Below are 23,078 nucleotides of genomic sequence, written 5' to 3'. Positions count from 1 at the left end.
CAATAGCTGTGACTCATAGCACATAGCTAAATGTAACTGGTGATGTTAAATGTCTTGTCCTTTACAGTGGGTGTCCTTAATAACTATACCAGCTTCTCTTTTTATCCTAGTATGCCAGAGGGTTTTTTTTTTTTTTTAAAACAGTCACAAATAGGTAATGTTGAGTTTGATAAAATGCCTTTTTCTCCTTTCACAGAGATGATCCCCCAACCCTTCAGAAGCTATTTGAGGGGCAAGGCATAGCACTCTGTGGGTAGGGGTACAGGAACTGTGAAGCCAGCCTGGTTGAGTTCTGGGACATCCAGAGCTACATAATAGGGAGACTGTCTCAAAGCAAATGACCTAACTAAAATGTTGAATATTACTGAGTTTGGTGTACACCTGTTACCTTGAAGGATAAGGTAGGAGGGATTAACAGGAGATACAGGCCAGCTTGAACAATACCGAATGACTCTGAAGCATTGCCTTTTTTCTTTTTTAATTTTAAAAATATGTTGAGTGAAAAATTGATAGAACCTCTTATTCTTACCCCGAATGTAAATGATAATTATATCAGCCCTGAAAGCTTCTAAGAACCGTAGGAAGGAGTGTGGGGAATTGCTGAATGCTGCCTTCCATGCATGGAATGGCTGCTCACTCTTGAATTCATTCATAGCAATTGTGAAACACAAGATTTTGCCTGCTCTCCTGGTGTTAGGAATGGTGAGGGACTCACGTCCTCCCCCACCCCTTCCTAAGAATGTATAAGTAGCCAATGGTTGCTAGTAAAGCAGACATTTTCTTCACTGGTGTAGCACTGTTAAGATTCCCACACTGCTGTAAAAAGCCCTCACTCTTGCTACTCTTAAGCAACCTTAATGAAGTGCATTGGGTCAGCAGAACCTACCACAACAAAACCATAAAGGTAGAAAGGGGGATGGATCAGCAGGAGTAGGAGGAAAAGAGAGTGAAGAGTGTGAGTATGATCAAAATGTAAGGGTAAGAAAGCCATAATGAAACCCATCATTGTATAGGAATAATATATGCTAAAAAAAAGGTGTCCAAAATTACTTTTTCCTTTAAGCATATATTTATGTAAACAAACTTTTTGTGACATTATAGTTTCATTATGGGATATTCATACACAATATGTCACTTTAATTTGTTCTTATTTCTCTGTAGGTAGATACTTAATTTGCTAATGGAAATAATTCATTAATGGGAGTAAATTAAGATTTCTAAAACATTCTACCCCTTCTGGGAAGGTATAGCATGATTAAAATATTTTAGCTTTCTGTGTGTGGGTTGAAGTCCCTGATCCCCACCTTGCTTCCCTTCCCATGGCTGTGGGTGAGTGGATGTGTGAGATGGTACTAGGAATTTGACCTCAGGCCTTTCAAGATCTAGGCAAGCACTAAATTAATGAACAACCACTTCAAGACTCCCTGTTTATAATTTTTACATCTAAATAAGTAATGGTTTATAAACCTTTTTAAATTTTTTTGCCTACCTGCATGTCTGTATTTGCCATATGTGTGTCTGGTGCCCATGGAGGTCAGAAGAGGGGGGCAGATACTTTCAACTGGAGTTACTGTGCTGGTGCTGGGAATTATGCCTTTGTAAGAGCAGCTAATGAAGAAGCTAATGACTCATCTCTTAGGCTACAGTCTCACCACCCCTACCTGACTGTCCAGTACTCAACAATCAGGTTGGCCACAATTCACAGATGGTGATCTTCTGTCTCCCAAGCACTGGGAGGTGTGGAGTACCATGCCTAGCTTGATTCATTTGGTTGTAGATTTTTTTTTCTGTTTGTAATGAGATCTTGTTATATAATTTCTGAAGGTTTTATATATTCACCACATAACCCAAGCTTGACTACCTCAGTATCTCTAGTACTGAGATGACAGGTGTTTGTAACCACATTTGGCTTTTGCTTCAGTTACTTAGTTTCTGCTTTTTCCACATTTCTTAAGTTGTATCCTTGATAGTTATTTGTAATGAACATAGATTCTTCACTGTGAGTTTAGTAGTCATCCTTCCATGAGCCAGTTTAATTAAGTAATGAAGTTTAGTTTAAGCCAATGTTATTTAAAATGTCGAATAGCTATATGTAGTAGCAGCATTGCATAGTTTAGATTTTGTTTTGTTTTGATTTTTTTTTGAGATAAAATTTTTAGATTTTGCTATCTTAGAACTCAGATGCCTCTGCCTTGGTAGTACTGGGATTACAGGCATATACTGAATGTTACTATAGGTTTTTTTTTTTTTTTTTAATGTCCTGCTTATATGTCTGTGTGAAGGTGTAGGATCTTAGATTTATAGACAGCTTTGAACTGCCATGTTGGTACTGGGAATTGAACCTGGGTCCTCTGGGAGAGCATTCATTGCTTTCTTAAACTGCCAAGCCACCTCTCCAGTCCCTATTATAGGTATTAATAGATTATGTCATAATTGTTGGAAAGTCATGAAAGTGTTCTGGTGGTTTTTATTTTCATCTTGGTTTAGTCATGTATTAAGGAAATTGAATAGTAAGGATTGGGGATGTAGCTCAGTTGGTAGAGTATTTGCTTAGCATACATGAAGTTGTGATTCTCAGTACCATATAGTTAGGGCATCAGCATACTCCTGTGGTTTTAGGTGGAGACCTTGAAGCTTCCTGCAGGTGGTCTGGGATGGGGGTATCATGGAACCTTTCATATATGTAAGGACAGAGTTATGTTCCTGTGAATCTCTAAAAAGGTTTGGTTACTTTTTCTTTCTTAAAATTTTTTTTAAATACATTTTATGTATATGACACTGTCATCTTCAGACACACCAAAAGAGGGCATTGGGTCCCTATTACAGATGGTTGTGAGCCACCATGTGGTTGCTGGGAACTGAATTCAGGACCTGGAAGAGGAGTCAGCGAGTGTTCTTAACCGCTGAGCCATCTCTCTAGACTGGTTACCTTCTTTTCATCCTCATTAACCTGAGGAAAAGAAAAGATGTTGGGGATTTCCTCTTTACAGCCAGTTTAGGATAAACATTTCCTAAACAACTAAAATATCTATGTGGTAGTTAGCAGAGATGGATAAAGGCAGCAAAGGAGATAGATACTGTGAAGGTAGAGATGCAAAGTCTTTTTGCCCTGTAGGATATCTGCAAGGCCAAGTAGGAGTTTTGCTTTCAGCAAAAGATTTCAAGCCATTGCTAAATCTGTGGAGCCATCATAACTCACACATTAGAGGTATTTTGTTAGCAAAGGTAGTGAGGTGGTCTTGTTCAGCAGCCTGGTATCAAATTAATGACTTTGGGTCATTTCAAGTTAAGGTTTGTTTACATTTTTCTTCCATAAATAATAATTTCTTCAGTCTTTCTTTATTTCTGTAGATCTAGACAAGCATGAGATGCCTTTTCTTTGTTTTTAAAGAATGTCCTTCCTTGTAAGGCTAGCCTTATCTTCTAAGACTTCTTGGCCCACTAAGGATACATATTGATACCTTATCTTGAAAGAAAAGAAGAAAGGAAAGGAATGGAGAAGGGGAAAGGGAGAATGGGAAAGAAAAAAGGGAAAGGGAAAAGGAAAGACTAGCAGAGATTACTATACCTAGTTTACATTTCTGATAATGTATACATCTATTAATGTCAGAAGCTTTTGAAATTGGGAATTTTGATTATGATAATTTTTGTAATAGGTTTTCTGTGTTCTTTCCTCCTCTTTTGGTACTTACTCTTCATAGAGTCTAGGAAAATTAAAAATGTTTCACACTTGACAAGTTTTATTTCTCTTCCTCCTTTTTTTTTTTTTTTTTTTGTCTTAGTTTTGGTTTTTCAAGACAGGGTTTCTCCATGTAGCCATGGCTTTCCTGGAACTAGCTCTGAATTCCTTGAATTCACAAAGATTCACCTGCCTCTGCTGGGATTAAAGGTGTGTGCCACCACATCCAGCTGACAATTTCTCTTGCTGTAGAATAAAAAAGAATGAAAATGTTTATATCAAGTAGAATGTAGTACAGAATATTATTTATACTTTGTTATAAAAAAATCAGCACATTTTAGCTTGCTTTTCTTGGAGTATTTTATTGTTACTATTGCTATTGTTATTGAACTATTGGTGTGTTAATGGTTTTAAAGTTAAATTTAGGTTTAATAAATGTGTTTGTATTTATTGTAGTCATCATTGAATTTTGAGAAGCATTCTGACAATTTTTCATGGACAGAAAATCGTTATGATGTGAGTCGTCGACGACACAATTCTTCAGATGGCTTTGATTCTGGTATTGGACGTCCTAATGGAGGTAATGTTTTAAGGAACAGTAGAACTCATGATTTTTTTTCCCGTAATCTTTAGAATGTTTTGATTGCTATTCAGTCATTAAGTGTAACTATCTTTGAATTTATATTACTTTACTGTTATCAAATAAAGGTAATTTTGGGAGGAAAGAAAAAAATGGATGGCGTACGCATGGCAGAAATGGTACAGAAAACATAAATCATCGAGGGGGATACCATGGTGGAAATTCCCGTTCTCGTAGCAGTATTTTCCATTCTGGAAAAAGCCAAGGACTACATGAAAACAGCATCCCTGACAATGAAACTGGGAGGAAAGAAGACAAAAGAGAACGCAGACAGTTTGAGGCTGAGGATTTTGTAAGTTTCTCACAATTTTAATACAAATGATGTTTCTGCAAGTGCCATTTTAGTATTAAGGCACTCTTAGGGTGTTCTTTTAAATTAGTACAGGTAATTTTCTGTAGGGTCATCCTAATAGGTACTTGTCCACTTGTGGGTATTTTGTATTGAGTAAGGGTTTCATGCCCAGGGTCAGTTCAATTCAAGCATGGTCACTGTTACCTGGTTCTTTATTTTATAAGAAACCACAGATTTTTATTTTGTATATGAGCTTGTATGTGTGCAGGCCATAGTGTTTGTGTTTGTGGAGGTCAAACTGGGTCTCACTGTGTAGCTCTGGATAGTCTAGAACTTGTCATGTAGACCAGGCTGCCAGTCCCAAAGAGGATTAAGATTAACTAAGGAGTAATACTCAACCTAAAAATGTGGGTAGTGGGGGCTTGGGATCCAAAAGATTAAAGGAATTAAAGGAGAATGTAATACAGTCAGGCACCCCCTTCTCTTTGTGTACTGCATGTCTCTGTTCCACAGTGTCCTCCTTACACTAGCGAACTGAGCTTTCTGAGACCATTGCTCCTTCTTTGTTAATTTTGTTAAGTATTTAGTCACGGCCACTAATATAAGTTATAATATATAATGTGAAATTATCATACAGTGTGTCTTAAACATTGTCCTTATTACTATTTTGAGATAGGGTCTTCCCATAGCTCTTGTTACCGTGGAACTCTCAGCATATACCATACTGGCCTCTTATCCCCGCACCTTCCCCCAAGTGCTGAGATTAAAGGCATGAACTACTTCATACAGCCACTAGAAGGTAACTTTTGGCTTCTCCTTCTAGAATGTGTACCCAGGTAATTGAAGTCAGGTTGGCTGGTTTGAAGGGCAGATACTTCTACCTCTGGAGTCGTCTCTTTGGTCACTTGAAAGAGGTTTTTTTGTTGACCAGTGCCGCCTTAAATCAGTTAGTTACTTTTCTCACTTCTTCCGGAATCTTTTGACATATTTATGTTGTTTCTATTCTTTACAGAAAATTGAATACTTTACCTTAGAACTAGTAGCCTCATGAGTGAGTGGTACTTACAAATACCTCAAACTCTCATTCATGTGTGTATGAGTGTCTTGAAAAGGCATTTTGCTGTGGCTGGTTGAGACATTCGTTTTTAAGAGACTGCCCAGACTAGGCTCATCTGGAAATTAAAAGGGCCCATGTGTTCCTCCTGAGTTAATGGAAGCAGATTTTTCATCTTTTCCTTATGTGTCTTCTCTAAACACTGTACTAATTAAGTTATAGAAAATGACCTAGTGAGGTGTCTTACTTTCCGGATTTTGTTGTTTGAGTGAGGGCCTTGCATGGTCTGACCTTCCAATTGCTGGGTTTATAGCTGTGTGCTAACCACTGTGCTTGGTTCTTAGTCACTCCTGATAACTTAAATGTTACATATATTCAGTTATTGTTAGTATTATTTGAGTGGCTGTATGAGATTGTTGCAGCTCATGAAACATAGAATATACAGTTTCATATGACAGGTAAACTGTCCCTTATTGAGGTCTTATTCCTAGTGGGAAGACTCAGCATTAAATGAAAAAGTAAATTTGTATTTTGCAGAGACTCTGAAGAGGAAGTAACTGAGTAGCCACTTGGGTTGGGGAAGTCAAGAGTCTTCTATGTAACATTGAGTCTGGGTCTTAATTGATCAGAAGGAGCAAGCTTTGTTAGCACTGTGAAACTGGGAGTGTGTGTAGCTCTGGTAGGACATGTGAGCTGCTGTGTAAGAGGCCCTGGTTCAGTCAGTCTCCAGCACCACTAAAATTAAAAACCCAGGAAGAAAAAAAATGAGTATAGTATAAAGGATTTTAGTTTCTAAATGTAATGCTTTGATTGGAAACTTTGATAACTTAAGGTATTTGGATATTTTTTGGCTGTATTTTAGGAGCTGAAGGGAAAAGGTGGACATATTGGACTTGAGGCAGGGGAGTGTTTACAAAAAATGAATAGTAATTTATTTGTTTTTCGATATCATCACCAAATAACATTGAAAGTTTCTGTACCTTACCATCTGAATGGTCTGTTTTCCACTTCATAATCACCAGAATATTTAACAGACACAATAAGACTGGGATAGTAGTGTTCTCTTATAGTGGATTAAACAGTATAGCGAATTAAACATATAGTATAAGCTCTTTTAAAAAAGTGTGAATGTGTGTGTGTGTGTGTGTTATGGGATTGTAATAAAATTATATATTTTCTCTTATCACACCATGTAAACAGTCTTTTCTTTCCCAAATTAAGGCCTTTTTGTTGATCCTTTTGTTGAGAAGTGTGGGGGAAGGGAGGAAAGGGGAGGTTTCTAAATATACAAATACTTTCTGTTCAGCCCTTATATTACTTGTCCCATTTGTTTATCCAGTACTAAATGGTTATCCTTACAAACATACATAATAAGTTGTTAGTAAAAACTACTCACAGCCGGCATGGTAGCAGAGGCAGGCTTATCTCTGAGTTTGAGGACAGTCTTGTCTACATAGTGAGTTTCAGGGTAGCCAGGGCTACAGCAGAATGAGACCATGTTTCAACTCCCCATCCAAAATAAAAACACTCCACCCCAATTTTATTGTCCCTTCACTTACAGTTCTAAGGTGGTGGTAATCAGTTATTATAACTTCAGGCCTGGAATATAGGCATAGTTTTTTAATATGTATATAAGCAAATACATTTACAAGTTATGTATATTTAAAAGGATATATAGCCAACAAATATAATTCTGTTTTGTTTTCTGTGAAGGAATTTTTATACTGGAATACATACACATTTTTCTGGACTTTATATTATCCATGCTAATAATAATTCATTTCTGTGTATATTTAAAAATATTTGTACCTATTTCTACTTTATTCATCTTAACTATCTTTCTTAAGGAAAGGCAGTTTGTGTTGCTATATAATATGAATAGTAACCTGGTAAAGTAGTATAAGTCTTAGGATTCTAGAGTATAAACATTTCCCAAGATTAGCTTTGGAGTACTCATTAATGCTTTTACTTCTTTTGAGTAATCCCTAACATTCCTTAGCTTTGGGAATGTGAGTGTTTCTTTCTGTTACTTTATTGAGACAGGGTTTATTTATGCAAGTTACAGAAAAAGTTGACTAGCATACAATCCTATTTAATTCTGTTCTTTGAGACAGGCTTTCTCACATAGTCCCGACTGTTCTTAATCTTTCTGGTGATGGCACTCTGAATTCTCTTGCCTCATTGTCCCATCTGTTCAGAATGTATGTTTTAACATACAGTCCATTGATACAACGCCTTATAGAATTGACAAATAGTATAATCTTCATCTCACTTTGTTCATAACATTATAGTACAGAAAGTATTATACTTCTGTCTGGGGATTTCCATTTACTGACTTGAACTACTTGACTAAAGTCATTGTTTCCTCTACTTCCTAAATAGCAGCTGGTATAGGGGCCAGGCCCTCAGTTAAATACTCAGTCTGGGTTCTTTTTGTCTTTTGGTAGTGTTGAATATTTAACTCAGGGCCTAGCATGTATTAGACAAGCACTCTACCATTATGCTACATTTCCACCCCGTGTCTGTGTTTTCCACTTTATTCCAAATATTTCTCAGACATTATATGAAGATACACATTCTCTTTGTCTCCAATTAGAAATGGTTAGCAGATAGAATTGAATGCAAAATTTATGGAGAATTAGTTATAGCTATTTCATGTTCCTCAGTTATAAAATATATGTGATTATTTTAAAATATTTTTGATATGTGAAACTCTTACATACCCTGTTACATTTTAAAATTTAATTTTCTTTTAGCCATCTTTAAATCCTGAATATGAGAGAGAACCAAATCAGAATAAATCTTTAGCTGCGGGTGTATGGGGTAAGTAATGTTTTATTTGATTTTTGAGGGACAGCATATATTGATTTGTAGGTTTTCTTTTTTAAAAGAGTACAAAACAGGATACAGTAAAACTGCACTTGATGTGCTAAGCTGCCGAAATAATAGTTTTAAAAGGAAAGACATTGGGGTGTATACTTGACTTGATATAGAAGTTACACATTCTAGTGACATTATATATTTGATCTTTTTGAGAAAGATTCCTGGTTAATGAAGAGAGAGAGAGAGCAGCCTAATAATCTCAAACAGTTCAATATGTAGTTCAGTTCTTAGTTTTGTATAATTAAAACTTTGGAAAAATAAGTACTTTTAGTCATATTGTAACATGAAATTAATCTGTATGTATGAAATTGGTTGTGTATAGATTGCTTAATTGTATAGATTTTCTTTTGACTAGTCTATATCTGAAATTTAGTTTATTAAAGCTTAATGAGTTTCTGGCAAAATAACTCCCTTTTAAAACTGCTGAGTTTAATTTGATAATATTTTATAGAAAAAACTGCACTCATAGTACAAACTAAGAAAGCTTTTAAAAGGTTTAAGTGAAGTTTAAAATAATAGAAGTTTTTATAAGATTTTGGGAAAAATAAACTTTGATATCATGTTAAAAGTGCTATTCAATTTAAAACTTGTAGACATGTTCATTTGTGATATTTAAATTGAAAACCAGCAACCTTCTGAATAAAAGAATTGTGGCTTATGAGAGCATGCTAGTCCTGATGATAATGGCATTATTTTAAACTTTGCCACTTTCCATTCTGGTGTTAATTGTATTTATGGGGTGAAACTAGGGAATTACTTTGCTTTCTTTTGCTCTCCCTCTTAGTTTAATGTCTTTTGAGGGTGGGGGAGGGGGTGGTCAGACATTTTTTGTTCGAACCATGTGAATGGCATTGTTTTTTCTGTATTGCAAATTAGTATTTCTACCACTCTCCCCAGGCCTACACGCCCAGACACACACATACCCAACCAAAAAAATCTCCCAAGCTCCTCTCTTAGGTATGTTTCCTTATTATTCAGTTTTTCTGGGAACAACTGATTGCATAAGAATATAGAATCACCTGAAAAGTATTAAATAGACTAAGACTTTAGGGATGATTTGGATTTTAGTGGAATGCAAGTGAATTTTAAAAATCATGAATGTCAGCATTTGTCATATAAACTATAAGATACTATTGTGGTACTTACTGTCCTTGGTTGACTTAATCTTAGATATGATTTAAAGACAGAAGCAGCTCTGAAAACTAGACTAAATGTATTAATATCAAGGTTTTGGTTCTGTTTATGAGTTGATTTAAGGATTTTGAATGAGGTAAACTGTTTATGTAAACTAAAATGTGTCTGCATTAAAAATGAAACAGAAGGTTAATTATGGAATGGTTAATGGTTAAATTTTGAGTGCTTCCCATAGGAATACAATGAAACAAGTTGTATCACACTACACTCTATTCCTTTCTCATTTAACACCCTGGGTTCCCAAGTATGCTTTCCTCATTGCAACATTTAGAGTAGCTATGTTCCTGAGGAAGATGAAAGGATTTTAGCAAAGACTTCAGTAGAACCTTTCTAATGATACTACCAGGTAAGCAAAAATCTACTAAAAAAATTTAGTATTCATAAAGTGAAAAAAATTGTTTACCAATTAGCAATTATTGTCAATTGCTAATGGGCTATTCTTAGTATAATACTCAAATTTAAAAACAACTTGAGGGAAATGAAGTTATTTAAAATAAAGTTATTATCTAAGTTTATTTTTACTTAGGATTTAGCTTGGCTTTATTGGGAACACTTGCATCCAAGCTTGTTTACTTAGGGCTTCCATAGTGGCTTTTATTTTTTTATTTTATTTTATTTTTTGCCTTAACCTGGATCAAAGCTATATTTGGTTTTTAAAAAAAAAAAAGGTTAATGACTATTATGTTCTTAATATGATACTGAAATAGCAATTTAAGATATTTGGCATTGTGTAAGTGAGAATTTTCAAATGATTTTGTTGCTTTAGTTGAGGGTTGAGGAACAAGGAGAATGGATTAGTAAAGTCTTCTGGTCAACATTTATATTTGTATGGAATAACACGATGGCCATCTGTGTTTTTTTTTTGCTCATAACTGGTGTAGTACTTTTTAGCACTTCACACATTATTAAAAACTTACTGTTTAGCCTTCTAAACTAAAACATATTAGCAACCAGTCTCACCACCACTTCAAAACCCACCTCCCCAAAAAGAACAAAAAACCAACTCATTTTCTCCTTAACAGAACTGAACTGAACATAGTTAGGCCTAACTGTACAGATTGAGAAGTGAAATAGTACTATTGTGATGGATCGTTTTGCTTGAGTATTGAAATACATTTTCTCTACTGTCTGTCTTTAAAAGCAGTGAAAAATTTAACATTGTAAGTAAAAGGGAACTGAGCAGTTTTACAACTGAGTAGACAGACAACTTGAAAGTAAATCTTTTGTCAGAACATAGCTTGCTTAGTTGGGTATGGTGGCACACAATTGTAATCCTAATACCTAGGAAGCACAGACAGTTAAAAAAGACATTTCAATTGGATCCCCTTTCTCCCTTGTTCCTTCTTTCTCTCCCCTACTTAACTTGAGGCAGAGTCTTATGAACTTGAATTCTGCTGATCTTTCTCCCTATATTTTCAAAGCTCTGTAATTATAGGCGCATGACATTACACATTGCTTGTGAAGTATCTTTAAGTGTATTTATATGAATAAAACGGGATATCTCATTAAAGGAAAATCACCATGTCTGTTGATACTAATGTACACCTAACTGATTAAAACAGCTGCAGATCAAAACAAATTTCTTAAATAAGAACTTTAAACCCAGCAAAACCCAGTGTCTCTTTTATCTTAAGAAATATTCTTTAGCAGATTGTTTTTATCTGTTAAAATAAGTTCACAATAGGAATTTAGTTGATGTAGGGTTTTTTTTTTTTTGGGTCTGGTATATTGTCATAGAAAAATGTACTTCAAATGCTACTTACTTTCTACTTGGCTGTGTGCATTACACATTAAAAATGACCCTTCTATTAAGACAGGAATCTAAAGTAGCCTCCACTCAGTGCTAGTCTTGACTCAACTTGGAAGTAAATACATTGCAAGTTTCTTATCTGAACTATTCAGATAGTATTTTTAGTTAGGGATACTAGCCGTTTTGAAAATAAGTTATATATGAATATCCACATTTCCATTTTCTCTGCCAGTATAGTTAAGAGTTTGTAATCAGCTAGATGTAGGTCCTAGCATTAGATCTTTTTACTGGTTATTTGGATACATGGTTGATAATTTATTTAGTGAATTCACTTAACTGAGAGATGAGGATGGTCACAAAGCACAAAATTACTGCTTTTGTTTTCCTACTATCATGACACAAGTTTGGTCAATATCAATTGCTTTGTATGTATCCTGTAAGTGGAAGGGATTACAGAATCATTAAAAGGCAGAAATAAAACTTGTAGGTAGTAAACCAGAATGAAAACAATAAATACAGTGATAGAATCAGATAGTGTGTATCAGGTAACACTATGAAGACTATACTGAAAGACAAAGAGCCTTTGTAGCTAGATTGTCTTTTCAAATGCTCAGTTTTCCTGTCTCATCCACCTGAGTTTATTTTAAGCAATGTTCTGATTTTTCTTAAAAAATTTAGCCAGTTTTCCCCTACTAGTGACTTTGTATTTAAAAAATTAAAACCTAATTCTTGCATTGGTAGGTATAAAGAAGGCATACATGACAAGACAGCAATAATGTCACTTACTGTAAGATTAGTAGTAGGAAATAAAATGAAAACTTCAAACACACGTTATAGTTCTTGAATGGGAAGTTCATTAAGTGTAACAGTTGACAAAGATCTGAGATAATATGTGAATGTAGCTGTATAAAAGTTTGTCAGTCACTCCTCCCACTACTTACAGTTCATTGTTCAATAAGAGTGTGGGAACGTTGGGCAGAGTCTTTGTAGCACAGGTTAGTTCCAAACTTGGCCTCAGAGACCAGAAGAGAATGTGGGACTTCTACGTTGTTACTCTCCACACTATTGAAGCAGGTCACCCCACCAAATCTGGAGCAGTGCTGGCAGCCAATATGATCCAGTGGTTCTCTTGTCTCTGCTCCCCACAATGCTGGGATTATAGGCACACATGGGGTCACATCATCTTTGATCTTTATAGGTGCACAGTGAGCTCTCTGATCCACTGAGCCATCTCTCTAGTCCCTACAAAAACATCTTTTAAATGATTGCACTTTTAAATGAAAAAGTCATTACTTTGTAGTGTTGTATAAAAATGGTAGTGGTGCATGTAGAGGTTAGAGGACAGCTTTTGGGAGTCACTACTGTCTTTCCAACTTGTAGATTCATGGGAATTAGAATTCAGTTTGTCAGGTATGGTGACAAGTGTCCTTACATGATGAGTTATCTCACTGGTCTCAAGAAAATTTTTTTAACTGGGCAGTGTTTGTATAGTTTATTCCAAATAACTTTATAGGATATAAATAGGCCTTTACATATTTTTCTTAATAGTTTTTTTCTTTTGTTTTTGTTTTGTTTTGTTTGAGACAGGGTTTCTCTGTGTAACAGTCCTGCTTGATCTTCAATTCACAATGATGCCACCACTGCATTACCTTTTTTAAATTTCCTTTTTTAAAAAAAGATTTATTATATATAAGTACATTGTCGCTGTCTTCAGACACACCAGAAGAGGGCATCAGATCTCATTACAGATGGTTGTGAGCCACCATGTGGTTGCTGGGATTTGAACTCAGGACCTCTGGAAGAGCAGTTAGTGCTCTTAACCACTGAGCCATCTCTCCAACCAAACCTTTTTTTATTCTTATATGTTAACATTAAGTTCTAGGAAAAGTATGCCTTTTTGAGTTGTTACTGTTCTGAAGATAGCATATGCCTTTTTGTGAGTATTTTGTATAAGTTATTTAAATACCAAAATTTTATGAGGCAAGAATGCTTTTTAGTAAGTGAAAGACTGACTCTATAAAGTTGTACAATAAGGTTGGAAACTACTTAGAAGTTAATATTAGAGTTTAATAATCATGTACAAAATCCTATTTTCCTCTCCATCATAATACCTAAATAAAAATTTGTAAAACATAACACTATTGCTTCTCTTTACTCTAATTCCTTATCTTCTGAGACTTTTGTCATCTCTGTGGCTACTTAGTCTTCTGAGAGTGATTTCTCAGGCTTCATCTTTCTTCTTTATAGGACAGTCCATCATTCTTTGCACTGAAGACCTCATTGAAGAAACAGCCAGAATATTTCTTGCTTCAAGGAATCCAATTTTAGGAAAGGTGAAATTTATAGTTAGATCAGTTTGAGGCTCAAGCCAAAACAAAACAAAAGTGAACTTGTCTGTAGACTCTGTCTTTTCTGCCTCATACAGTTCTTATCCTACACGCTCCTTCTTTGAGTTAGGGTCTCAGTAGGCAGTGCAGGGTGACATGAACCTTGTGACTCTTCCCTCAACTTTTCAAACCTTGGGTGTGCAGGCATGTACCAACCACCACATCCATCTTGTTTGTGTTTTTTAGAATCAGTGACATCTATTTATAAAAGTTTCATTTGTTTATTTTTTCAACCTTTGTCAAACCTCTTTCTTGTTTAAATACAGAGAATAGGTGGTGAATTATATAATTTTGGCTCAAATTCTGTTTTACTTCCATCATATCTTGATGTTTTCATTTCATTGCACTGCTTCTGAGAGTCCACAGGGCAGATTATTAGATTATTCTCAGCTGTTAAACTTACTTCTCTGTGCCCATTCTAAACTGAATCTTTTCCCTTCACATCTTCATTTGGCAGTGTGTATTGATCATCCATTTGCTGGCACCTCTACTTCTATATAGCTTGATTACCTCTCCCATTACAGTAGCTTAAGGTAAAAGAATCTGAGGGAAGAAAGATGAACTTAGTTGCTTAGCCACATTGAATAGCTCTCTGTCCTGATGGAATGTTCCTTCTTCAAAGCCTGATGTCTAATACCTGAAAGTCATTATCTTTTGTATTTTTGTAAACATCAGTTATGCTTCATGTTCCTAGACACAAGCACTCTCCTATCTCCTTTTTTAAAGTGCTGGGACTATAAATGCCACCCTGACATGGTAGGAGGAATCAAGCAGTGTCTCAGTTTTAGCACAAGCAGGCCCAAACTCTGCCTCAGCAACAAACCATATCCAGCTAAGAGCCTAGGTTTTTGTATTATTATTATTATTATTATTATTATTATTATTATTATTATTATTACTACTACTACTACTACTACTACTATTATTACTATTATTATTATTATTACCACCATCATTATTATTTATTAATTTGTTCATGTTACTATCTTTTTCCTAAAAACTGCTAAAACAGTTGAGTGTTGTCTATATTTGAGATCTTTTATTTTTATTTGGTTTTCTTTATTGTACAATAATATACTTAGTAAAACTACTTTGACAGCTTTCTTTGTTTATATGCTTGAAATTATTTTTTTCAAGCTATTAGTACCAAAACTTTGGGGATATTTTTTTCTGATAATCAACATATATTTGACCTTTGGTAATCTATACTTCATTTTGTCCTAAGCCCCCATTTATCTGTCAGCATGGCAGTAGATGAAACATCAATTTAAGAGGAACTGTATCCTTCCAAGTTTCCTTAGGAGTCCTTACAGTTTTGTTACCATGATAAGAAATTGGTAGTTTGGGGACAGGGTATCAGCACAAATGTCTACCTAGCATATCAATGCATAAAGTATGTCATTAACATTCTGAGCTAATTCTAAGTTATATCCCAGTTAACTATTGTAAATTTCTAATTGTAAAAATGGTAACTTTGAGAAATCTTTATAAGGAATGTAGAATATACTTCATTGTGATAATGATAAGTGTATATAATACCTGATTATACATATAAACTGATTAAATTCCAGGAAAAATGTTTCATATTCTTAGCTAGTACAGTTATTTTTAACTTCTAGTTAATATACATTTAGAAATATTGGGACTGTTGGTCCTCACTCATTGATTATGAGTTTATTAGTATAATGAAAAGAAAAAGGATAGGAAATTTGAGTAAAATTTTAAGACTAACATAAGGGGAAACTAGAGCTTTTTATTGTAAGCCTGATTCATTAGCATGAAGTTTGCAGATTTTATTATTTAAATAAGTGAAAAAATGTATAAATTTTAATTCTGGTTTTCTATTTATATCCTTTAACTGGAGCTATCTTAACATTTTAGTAATATTAGTAAGCATTACCTATTTCTTAACATTTATAAGGTAAAATTTTAGCATTATTTCAACTCCAAACCAGCTGATATTACTATTTTTTAAAATGCTGTTAAGGTTTGGTAGGGTGATTTTATCCTAAAATTTGAGATTGTATATAACACTTTTTTGTGCTTTATTTATGCAGAATATCCCCCGAATCCTAAATCTAGAACTCCAAGAATGCTGGTCATTAAGAAAGGTAATACAAAAGACTTACAGCTATCTGGATTCCCGGTAGCAGGAAACCTCCAGTCACAGCCAGTTAAGAATGGAACTGGTCCGAGTGTTTATAAAGGCTTAGTCCCCAAACCTGCTGTTCCACCTACAAAAGTAAGTCCCTGTGTGTACGCTAAATTTGTTATGGATGTCCCATTGGTAAATTGGCACACTATACTCATTTTGTGCATTTTGGCCAGCTGCTGTTTTTTGTAGTCTCCATCTGCTGTAAAAAGTAGCTTTATGTATATAAACTTTTTTTCCAGTTCCTCTATTTTAAGAGGAGAAAATTAAACTTTTTTTCTACTCTTCTGGATGCAAAAGGGTATATTTGGTTGCTACATATGTATTATACTATTTACTTGGTACTAAGTTTTTGAAGTTCTAGTGAGTTTTATTGTACGACAAAGAAAGAAGATATTATTCACTTTTTAAAGTTCTGGAAATAGCCGTAATTTAGACTTAAAAGATTAATGTATTAGTTTACAATTCACATTATTTTTTATGTAGTTGTTTATGTTTATATGTGCTGCAATGTCCAACCGGAGGTCAGAGGACGACTTTTAGGAGTCTTCTACCAATAGTCCGTAGGGATTAGACTCAGGTTTAGAGCTAGGTGCCTTTATCCACTGTGCATATCGCCAGGTTTATGATTATCAGCAGTGTCATTTTGCTTTTGAAACAGATCAGGCTATAGAATCTATAGTCCAGCCTCTGCCTCTAGAGTGCTAGGATTAAAGGCATGTGCATACACACCTGGGTTTCCTTTATTATTTTTAAATCACATATATGGGTATGTCAGTATGTGGGTATGTATAGGTACCTGAAGAGGCCAGAGGTGTGACAGCTGATTGTGGAGTTATTGGTTATCGTGAGCCACCTGACTTTGATGTTGGGAGCTGAGCATGAGCTGTAAGAGCCACTGAGCCATCTTATCAGCCCCAGACTTAGGGTTTTTTTGTTTTTTTTTTTTGTTTTTTTCCTCTTTTAAAGTTACATATTAAATTTTTGTTTTATTTGTAGAGCAACATGTTGTGGCTTATACCTATGGTCTCAGTACTGAGAGGCCTGATTTGAGTTCTAGGCTATCTAGTGGGCTACATAGATAAAACAAAAGGCACAAAGGTCACAGGACCATGGAGAGATGGTGAGAGTAGTATATAAATACCTTTTATGAGCTATATGTAATCAGTGCTTAGTGTGTTCCCTTTTTCTATGTTTTCATAAATTTGTTTTTGGTAACAGTTGCTTCTTCTGTTTTTCTTAGCCTACACAATGGAAAAGCCAAACTAAGGAAAACAAAGTCGGGACTTCTTTTCCTCATGAATCTACATATGGTGGTGGCAACTTTAATACTTTTAAGTCAACGGCAAAGAATATTAGTCCACCAACAAATTCAGTGAAAGAGGTATGCCACTGAACATGTCTTGAGAAATGTATTTAAAAGTAAAAGGACAGGGTTTTGCTGTGTTGCCCAGGTTGGTCTGAAGCTTGTTTTCATAAATGATCATTCTTCCTTAGCTTCCTCAGATAGGTTGTGATTCCCAGTTACTAAATCCTGATAGTTTACCAATTTATTAGATATATCAGCTCATTAAGGATGAGATGCTTTCATTTTTTTTCTTCAGTGAATTTAGTTCAACTAATTTTTTTACATTGTTATACTTTGAAGAATAGAAATTAGAAATTTGAATTCCTAAGCACCCTAGAAAACAGAAAGTAGTGGAACACCCACATATTCCCATTCATCACAAAGAATTGTTAAAGTGTTAAAATAATTGTACTTTCACTTGATACTTGTGAAAGTTTTGCTCTAGGGTTAAACCTTGACTACAAATGTGGATTTGTATAGTCTTGTTTTGGCAGTGAGGGACACTTCACTAGTGACAATAATTTAGAGCAGTGAAAGGAAAAGTGTACGTGAGTATGTGGTAGCTCAGGCAGTTTATTTTTTGAAACCCAGACTAGGGAGTTTCTTGACTAATCTACGATCAAAGACTCTTACCTTTATTTTTGTACTAAACTGTCTCATATTGCAATATCAAAACCATATATAATTTATGTTCTTATCTGCAGAATTTTGGATCTGCAGAATCTGTTAAAGTAGGATCAATATTTTTAACTGGTATATTCCTTATTGAAAGTGTTCACTTTAATGCAGGTAATTAGACTTACTGTGGTTTATTTCTGTGGAATTAAAATGTTGTTACATAAACTCATTTAATGTCCAAGAAAAATACACATTGTTAGAAGTTTACTTTGAACTATACTTTAAATCAGTTTTACCCTATAAATGAATGTGCAATGAGAAGCTGTGATAGTAGCGAACTGTATTTTGACATTGATCACATGTTCATTAGCATTTCTGAATTTCCCATTAGTGTAATCGTTCAAATTCTTCTTCGCCTGTTGACAAGCTTAATCAGCAGCCTCGTTTAACTAAACTGACACGAATGCGCAGTGATAAAAAGAGTGAATTTCTGAAAGCATTGAAAAGGGACAGAGTAGAAGAGGAACATGAAGATGAAAGCCACGCTGGCTCAGAGAAGGTAATGGAAATTGCAGTGATTCTTGATTTGACAATAACTTGTTTCTAAACTAGGTGGGTAAATATTCAGAACCTTGAGAAACTTTAATTAAAACTTCATCTTTGGTTTTCCTTCTGCCAAGTCTATGTTAGCAGGTTTCTCTCTTCTCTGGGTGGATATTCCAGGGGCAGATTTCCCTCTAGTTTTGACTGTCCTGGAACTCACTCTGTAGACTAGGCTGTCTGCCTCTTGAGTGCTAGGATCACAGTCAACTGCCACCACACCAGGCAACTTGCCTCTGCCTCTGTAAACCTGGACAGCATGTACCATTACGCCTGTTTAGGCAAAAGTATTTGTGATGGGTGTAGCAGTGATATTACAGGAGTACAGGTCAGCTCTGTACATAGATTCAGATATACTTAAGGACTTTTTATTATTCTATTTTAATCATTGAATTTCTTTGCAAGATTAGAAATGAGATCTGCTTTTGCATTAGTTTCAGCTTTGAGGAGCCCCAGCAGGAAATAGTGAGACCAAAGCCCCTAATCTCCTAGTTCCCTTCCTGTGTGTATCCTCAGCAGGCTACTTCTTCCCTATTTTTTCCCTATTGATGATTTCCCTGTTTTTACCCCCTTTCCCTTCATACTTATTGGTGGTAACAGATTGATACTCATTCAACTTTGCCACTATCCCAGTGGTGTGCTTACATTCACTGTTGTAAATAAGTCCTCAATAAACCTATTTTGAAATTGCAACTTAAAAATTATCTCCCTGTAAAGAAAACCACCTAGCATGGAGGGGACAGGGCTGTGCTGGTACTCTCTAAAGCATGCTGGCCTTGACCTCACAGAGATTCTCTGCTGCACTGATGCTGCCACCACTGCCTCCCCCACCCCAAAGTGCAGGGATTGAAGATTTGACCACTATTGAATGTCTAGCTTGTTTTCTCAGAAAATTTTTTCATTTTGTATTTTTCAATTTTTATGTAAAAACATGTGGGTTTTATTGTTTGCTTAATCATTTTTGGAAGCCTATTAGTCAGAGACTGAGAATGTAATTTATACCATGCCTAGACACAAATTAAATTTCTGTGCTGGGCATTGTGGTACATCCTTTTTAATTCTAATACCCTGTAGACTAAAGAGGGAAGATTGGTGTAAGATTGAGTTTCTTTCATCTTCATCTTTTTGGACTTATATACATTTCTAAGAATGCCTTTGGAATTTAACAATGAAATACTTTAGATTTATGTATTTTTATGAGAATCGAAACAGTTACTTGTCATTAACCATTCTCTAGAACTCACTGTTTATTTTTAAACTCCCTAAAAATCAGGATGACGACTCATTTAATTTGCATAACATCAACAGTACTCACCAAGAAAGAGATATAAACAGAAACTTTGATGAAAATGAAATTCCACAGGAGAACGGCAATGCCTCCGTAATTTCTCAACAGATCATTCGTTCTTCGACTTTTCCACAAACTGATGTTCTTTCCAGTTCACTTGAGGCAGAACACAGGTTAGTAAATAATTTTACATTTTTTTCTGGCATTATCTCTGTTCAAGATTATATATAAGTTTTAAGTGATTGATGGGTTTACTTTATGATGCTGAGTGTTGGATCTTAGATGCCTGGCACTGTCTCCTGAGTGCTGGGATCTAAGGTATGTGCCATTACACCTAACTCTAGTTTATTTCCCTTTAATAAATAAAAAGTAAGTTTTACTTATTTTTAAACAGATGATTTTTAGTGCATTTATAGTTCTGTTTCTGTTGTGGTTTAATTACTTCACTTTCATTTTGGTAATGACTGGTCTGTTTATTATAAGTGGGATTGTATCTCTACTTTTTTGGCTTTAATCTTATTTTCATTTCTCTTATAGAATATGTCAGTATCTTGTTCTTTTTTTTTATTGCTGAGTAGTATGGCTAATTGGCTTTATTGATTTATTTTGTGTGTTTAAACATTTGCCTGCATGTAACTTCGTACCACATGTATGGAGGTCAGATAGGGCATTGAATCCCCTGTAACTGGATTCATAGATGTCTGTAAGCTGCCATGTGTATCCTGAGAATTGAATGGATTGTGCATTTTGTAAACATTAAAAAACATTAGGAATACTCTGCCTAAATTAAGTTAGATTGTACATAGAGAAAGGAAAACAATGACTGGTGCAAAGGGAGGCACATGAACTAGTTGTATGAAGTTGTTGTTGAGAGACTGAAAGTGAGAAGCTATCTAAAGCTATTAATAGAATGTGCACATCCTATATAATATCCTTTATTACACTGGGTAGAATTTATATAAGCACATCTAGTTGTATAATGATGAATAGCCTCTACATCATGCAAGTTACATGCTAGTATTACTGTGTTGTGTATCATATCAGTATGTAAAGGAAAAAGTCCATGTGGATTACTGAAAATATTTGTATGAATATATGTATACATCCAGAAACGAATAAATGTATATATTGGCAGTTAATGATTTTATGTACTTGTATATCTTTGACTATTTCTGTTTCATAGATGCAAGATGCATGTTGATTAGTTAGTGTCTCTAAATCATGAAATTGTGTAGTTAGCATTTAAATTTAGGAAATCTAATTCTCAACTGGAAATTTGTAAGCATGAATTTACTGGGCAAGTAAATTATGGTCACTCTTAACCTTTTTTTGTATGTGAGTGAGTTTGGAGTTGAAGATTTAACCTAGGACCTTATGTTTGCTAGGCAAGCTTACAACCACTGAGCACCACGTCAAGCCCATAAAATGTTATTTCCTAATTCAAAGTTCAAAAAGTTACAGCTTTTACAGTTTTTGATATTTTTTCCTTGAAGCTTCAATTTTCATTTTTTTTTGCAATTCTTAAGTGCATATAATCTAAGTAAATACATTTATCAATTATAAACAACAGCTTCTAATGATAAAGCAACCATGTTTATCAGCTGGAGAGTTAAGAATACTTGGTTCCCTCCTCATTTTCTTTTAGTGTTGAGAATTGAACCCATGGCATCACAAATGTTCTGTCAATTCTTAAAAGAACTAAGAATGTGGTCATAGCAAAAGCAGGAAATTGTATTAGTAGTAGTTTGTGAGCTTTCGGTTAAGTGAAACTGAATGATTAGGGTTAAATAAAATGCCATTCATCAGGACTTTTATCTATGTTATAGTTAAGACAGTGTGTCAGAAAAAGCCAGTGAGTAGTGATCAAAGAAATGTTTACTTGAACATAATGTCTCTTTTTTAGATTGAATTGTGTACCGAGGATGGTGACATACATTCTTGACATATCTGCTGTAGCAGAATAAAGTGAAAGATAGAGCTTTTGCTGTCCCTCAAGTGGTAAAAAGAGTGCTATTACTATTATTCCCAGTACAAGGATTTGCCACTCTATTTTTGACTCTCCCTGTAGCAAGTTTCCAGCACAAAGAACCTTGTCCCTAAAAGATTTAAGCAATTTGGCAGTTCATTTTTTTCTTACTACCAAATATGGTTTACTCGGTCCATTATTCATTTTTAAGAAAATAAACTCAGAAGTTGTTTTGTATCCTGATGTATATAATAGATTGTGTATCATGTTTTTTTCAACATAGTATAAAGGTAATAATTGTACAACCTAAGCTCTAAATTAAACATACTTTCCTTCTTTTCAGATTACTAAAAGAGATGGGCTGGCAAGAAGACAGCGAAAATGATGAAACATGTGCTCCCTTAACTGAGGATGAAATGAGAGAATTCCAAGTTATTAGTGAACAGGTAAGAAAATCCAAGCCTAACAAATTACAGGGAAACATTATTGGTGGGCAGTTTAAATTAAATTTTTTTAGGCAGTTTAATTTTTTATTTGTTTAGGATTTTACTAGCCATCCCACCACAGGCCAGAATTCCTCTGGAGACAAATCTGCAGTGACTTATTGTGCATTCAGTATCTAGGTGAACAATGTGCTTCCAAATTTTTGTTATCCATACTTTTAATTTGGTAGTGATTTGACATGGGTAACAAATTTTAATTAACTTTGTCTTTGATCCTTAGAATTTTGAATATTCTAAACTTTGTTTTCGGTCTCTGTACACTCTTTTCTGAAAGAATTATTAAGAAATACTTAAAAAAGCATCGAAAAGTTAATCCATAATATATTAAAAATTATATATATATAATGGTTGGTACTGTGACTTTTAGAAACATTGCCTGTATATATGTATTTTTTTTTAATTTATTTTATATGTATGAGTATACTGTAGTTGTCTTCAGACACACCAGAAAGAGGGGAATAGATCCCATTACAGATGGTTGTGAGCCGTGTGGTTGCTGGGAATTGAACTCACGACCTCTGGAAGAGGTGTTGATGCTCTTAACCACCGAGCCATCTCTCCAGCCCTCCCTAAATATTTTGAATAAAGTCTTTCATGAAGCAGCCATAATAAATTGAGTCTAGACTTTATTCTCATTGTACTTTCAAAAATTGTGTAAAAATATACCACGTACAATTAACTAATTCCCCCCTCACCCCAAACACACACACCCGTACCTCACAAC

General features: G+C 34.8%; 1 protein-coding gene across 4 annotated transcripts in view; it reads left to right on the top strand.

Annotated features, from left to right (window-relative positions):
• GPBP1 (GC-rich promoter binding protein 1) overlaps positions 1-23,078 on the top strand; it is a 56,472-nt gene that overhangs the window by 29,847 nt on the left and 3,547 nt on the right. Inside the window, exons 4-12 of one of the 4 annotated variants that reach the window (XM_080933902.1) lie at positions 4,136-4,259; positions 4,388-4,611; positions 8,422-8,488; positions 9,446-9,505; positions 15,937-16,121; positions 17,275-17,415; positions 18,389-18,556; positions 19,871-20,058; positions 22,195-22,297. In XM_080933902.1, coding sequence (XP_080790028.1) covers positions 4,136-4,259; positions 4,388-4,611; positions 8,422-8,488; positions 9,446-9,505; positions 15,937-16,121; positions 17,275-17,415; positions 18,389-18,556; positions 19,871-20,058; positions 22,195-22,297 — 1,260 coding nt within the window. The remainder of the gene's footprint in view (positions 1-4,135; positions 4,260-4,387; positions 4,612-8,421; positions 8,489-9,445; positions 9,506-15,936; positions 16,122-17,274; positions 17,416-18,388; positions 18,557-19,870; positions 20,059-22,194; positions 22,298-23,078) is intronic. The other 3 variants (XM_080933903.1, XM_080933904.1, XM_080933905.1) reach the window with 3 other exon arrangements.

Source organism: Micromys minutus, assembly GCF_963924665.1.
Source record: "Micromys minutus genome assembly, chromosome: 20".
NCBI classification, from domain to species: Eukaryota; Metazoa; Chordata; class Mammalia; order Rodentia; family Muridae; genus Micromys; species Micromys minutus.
Note: the sequence above shows the minus strand (reverse complement) of the source record. Positions and strands in the feature narration are given on the sequence as shown.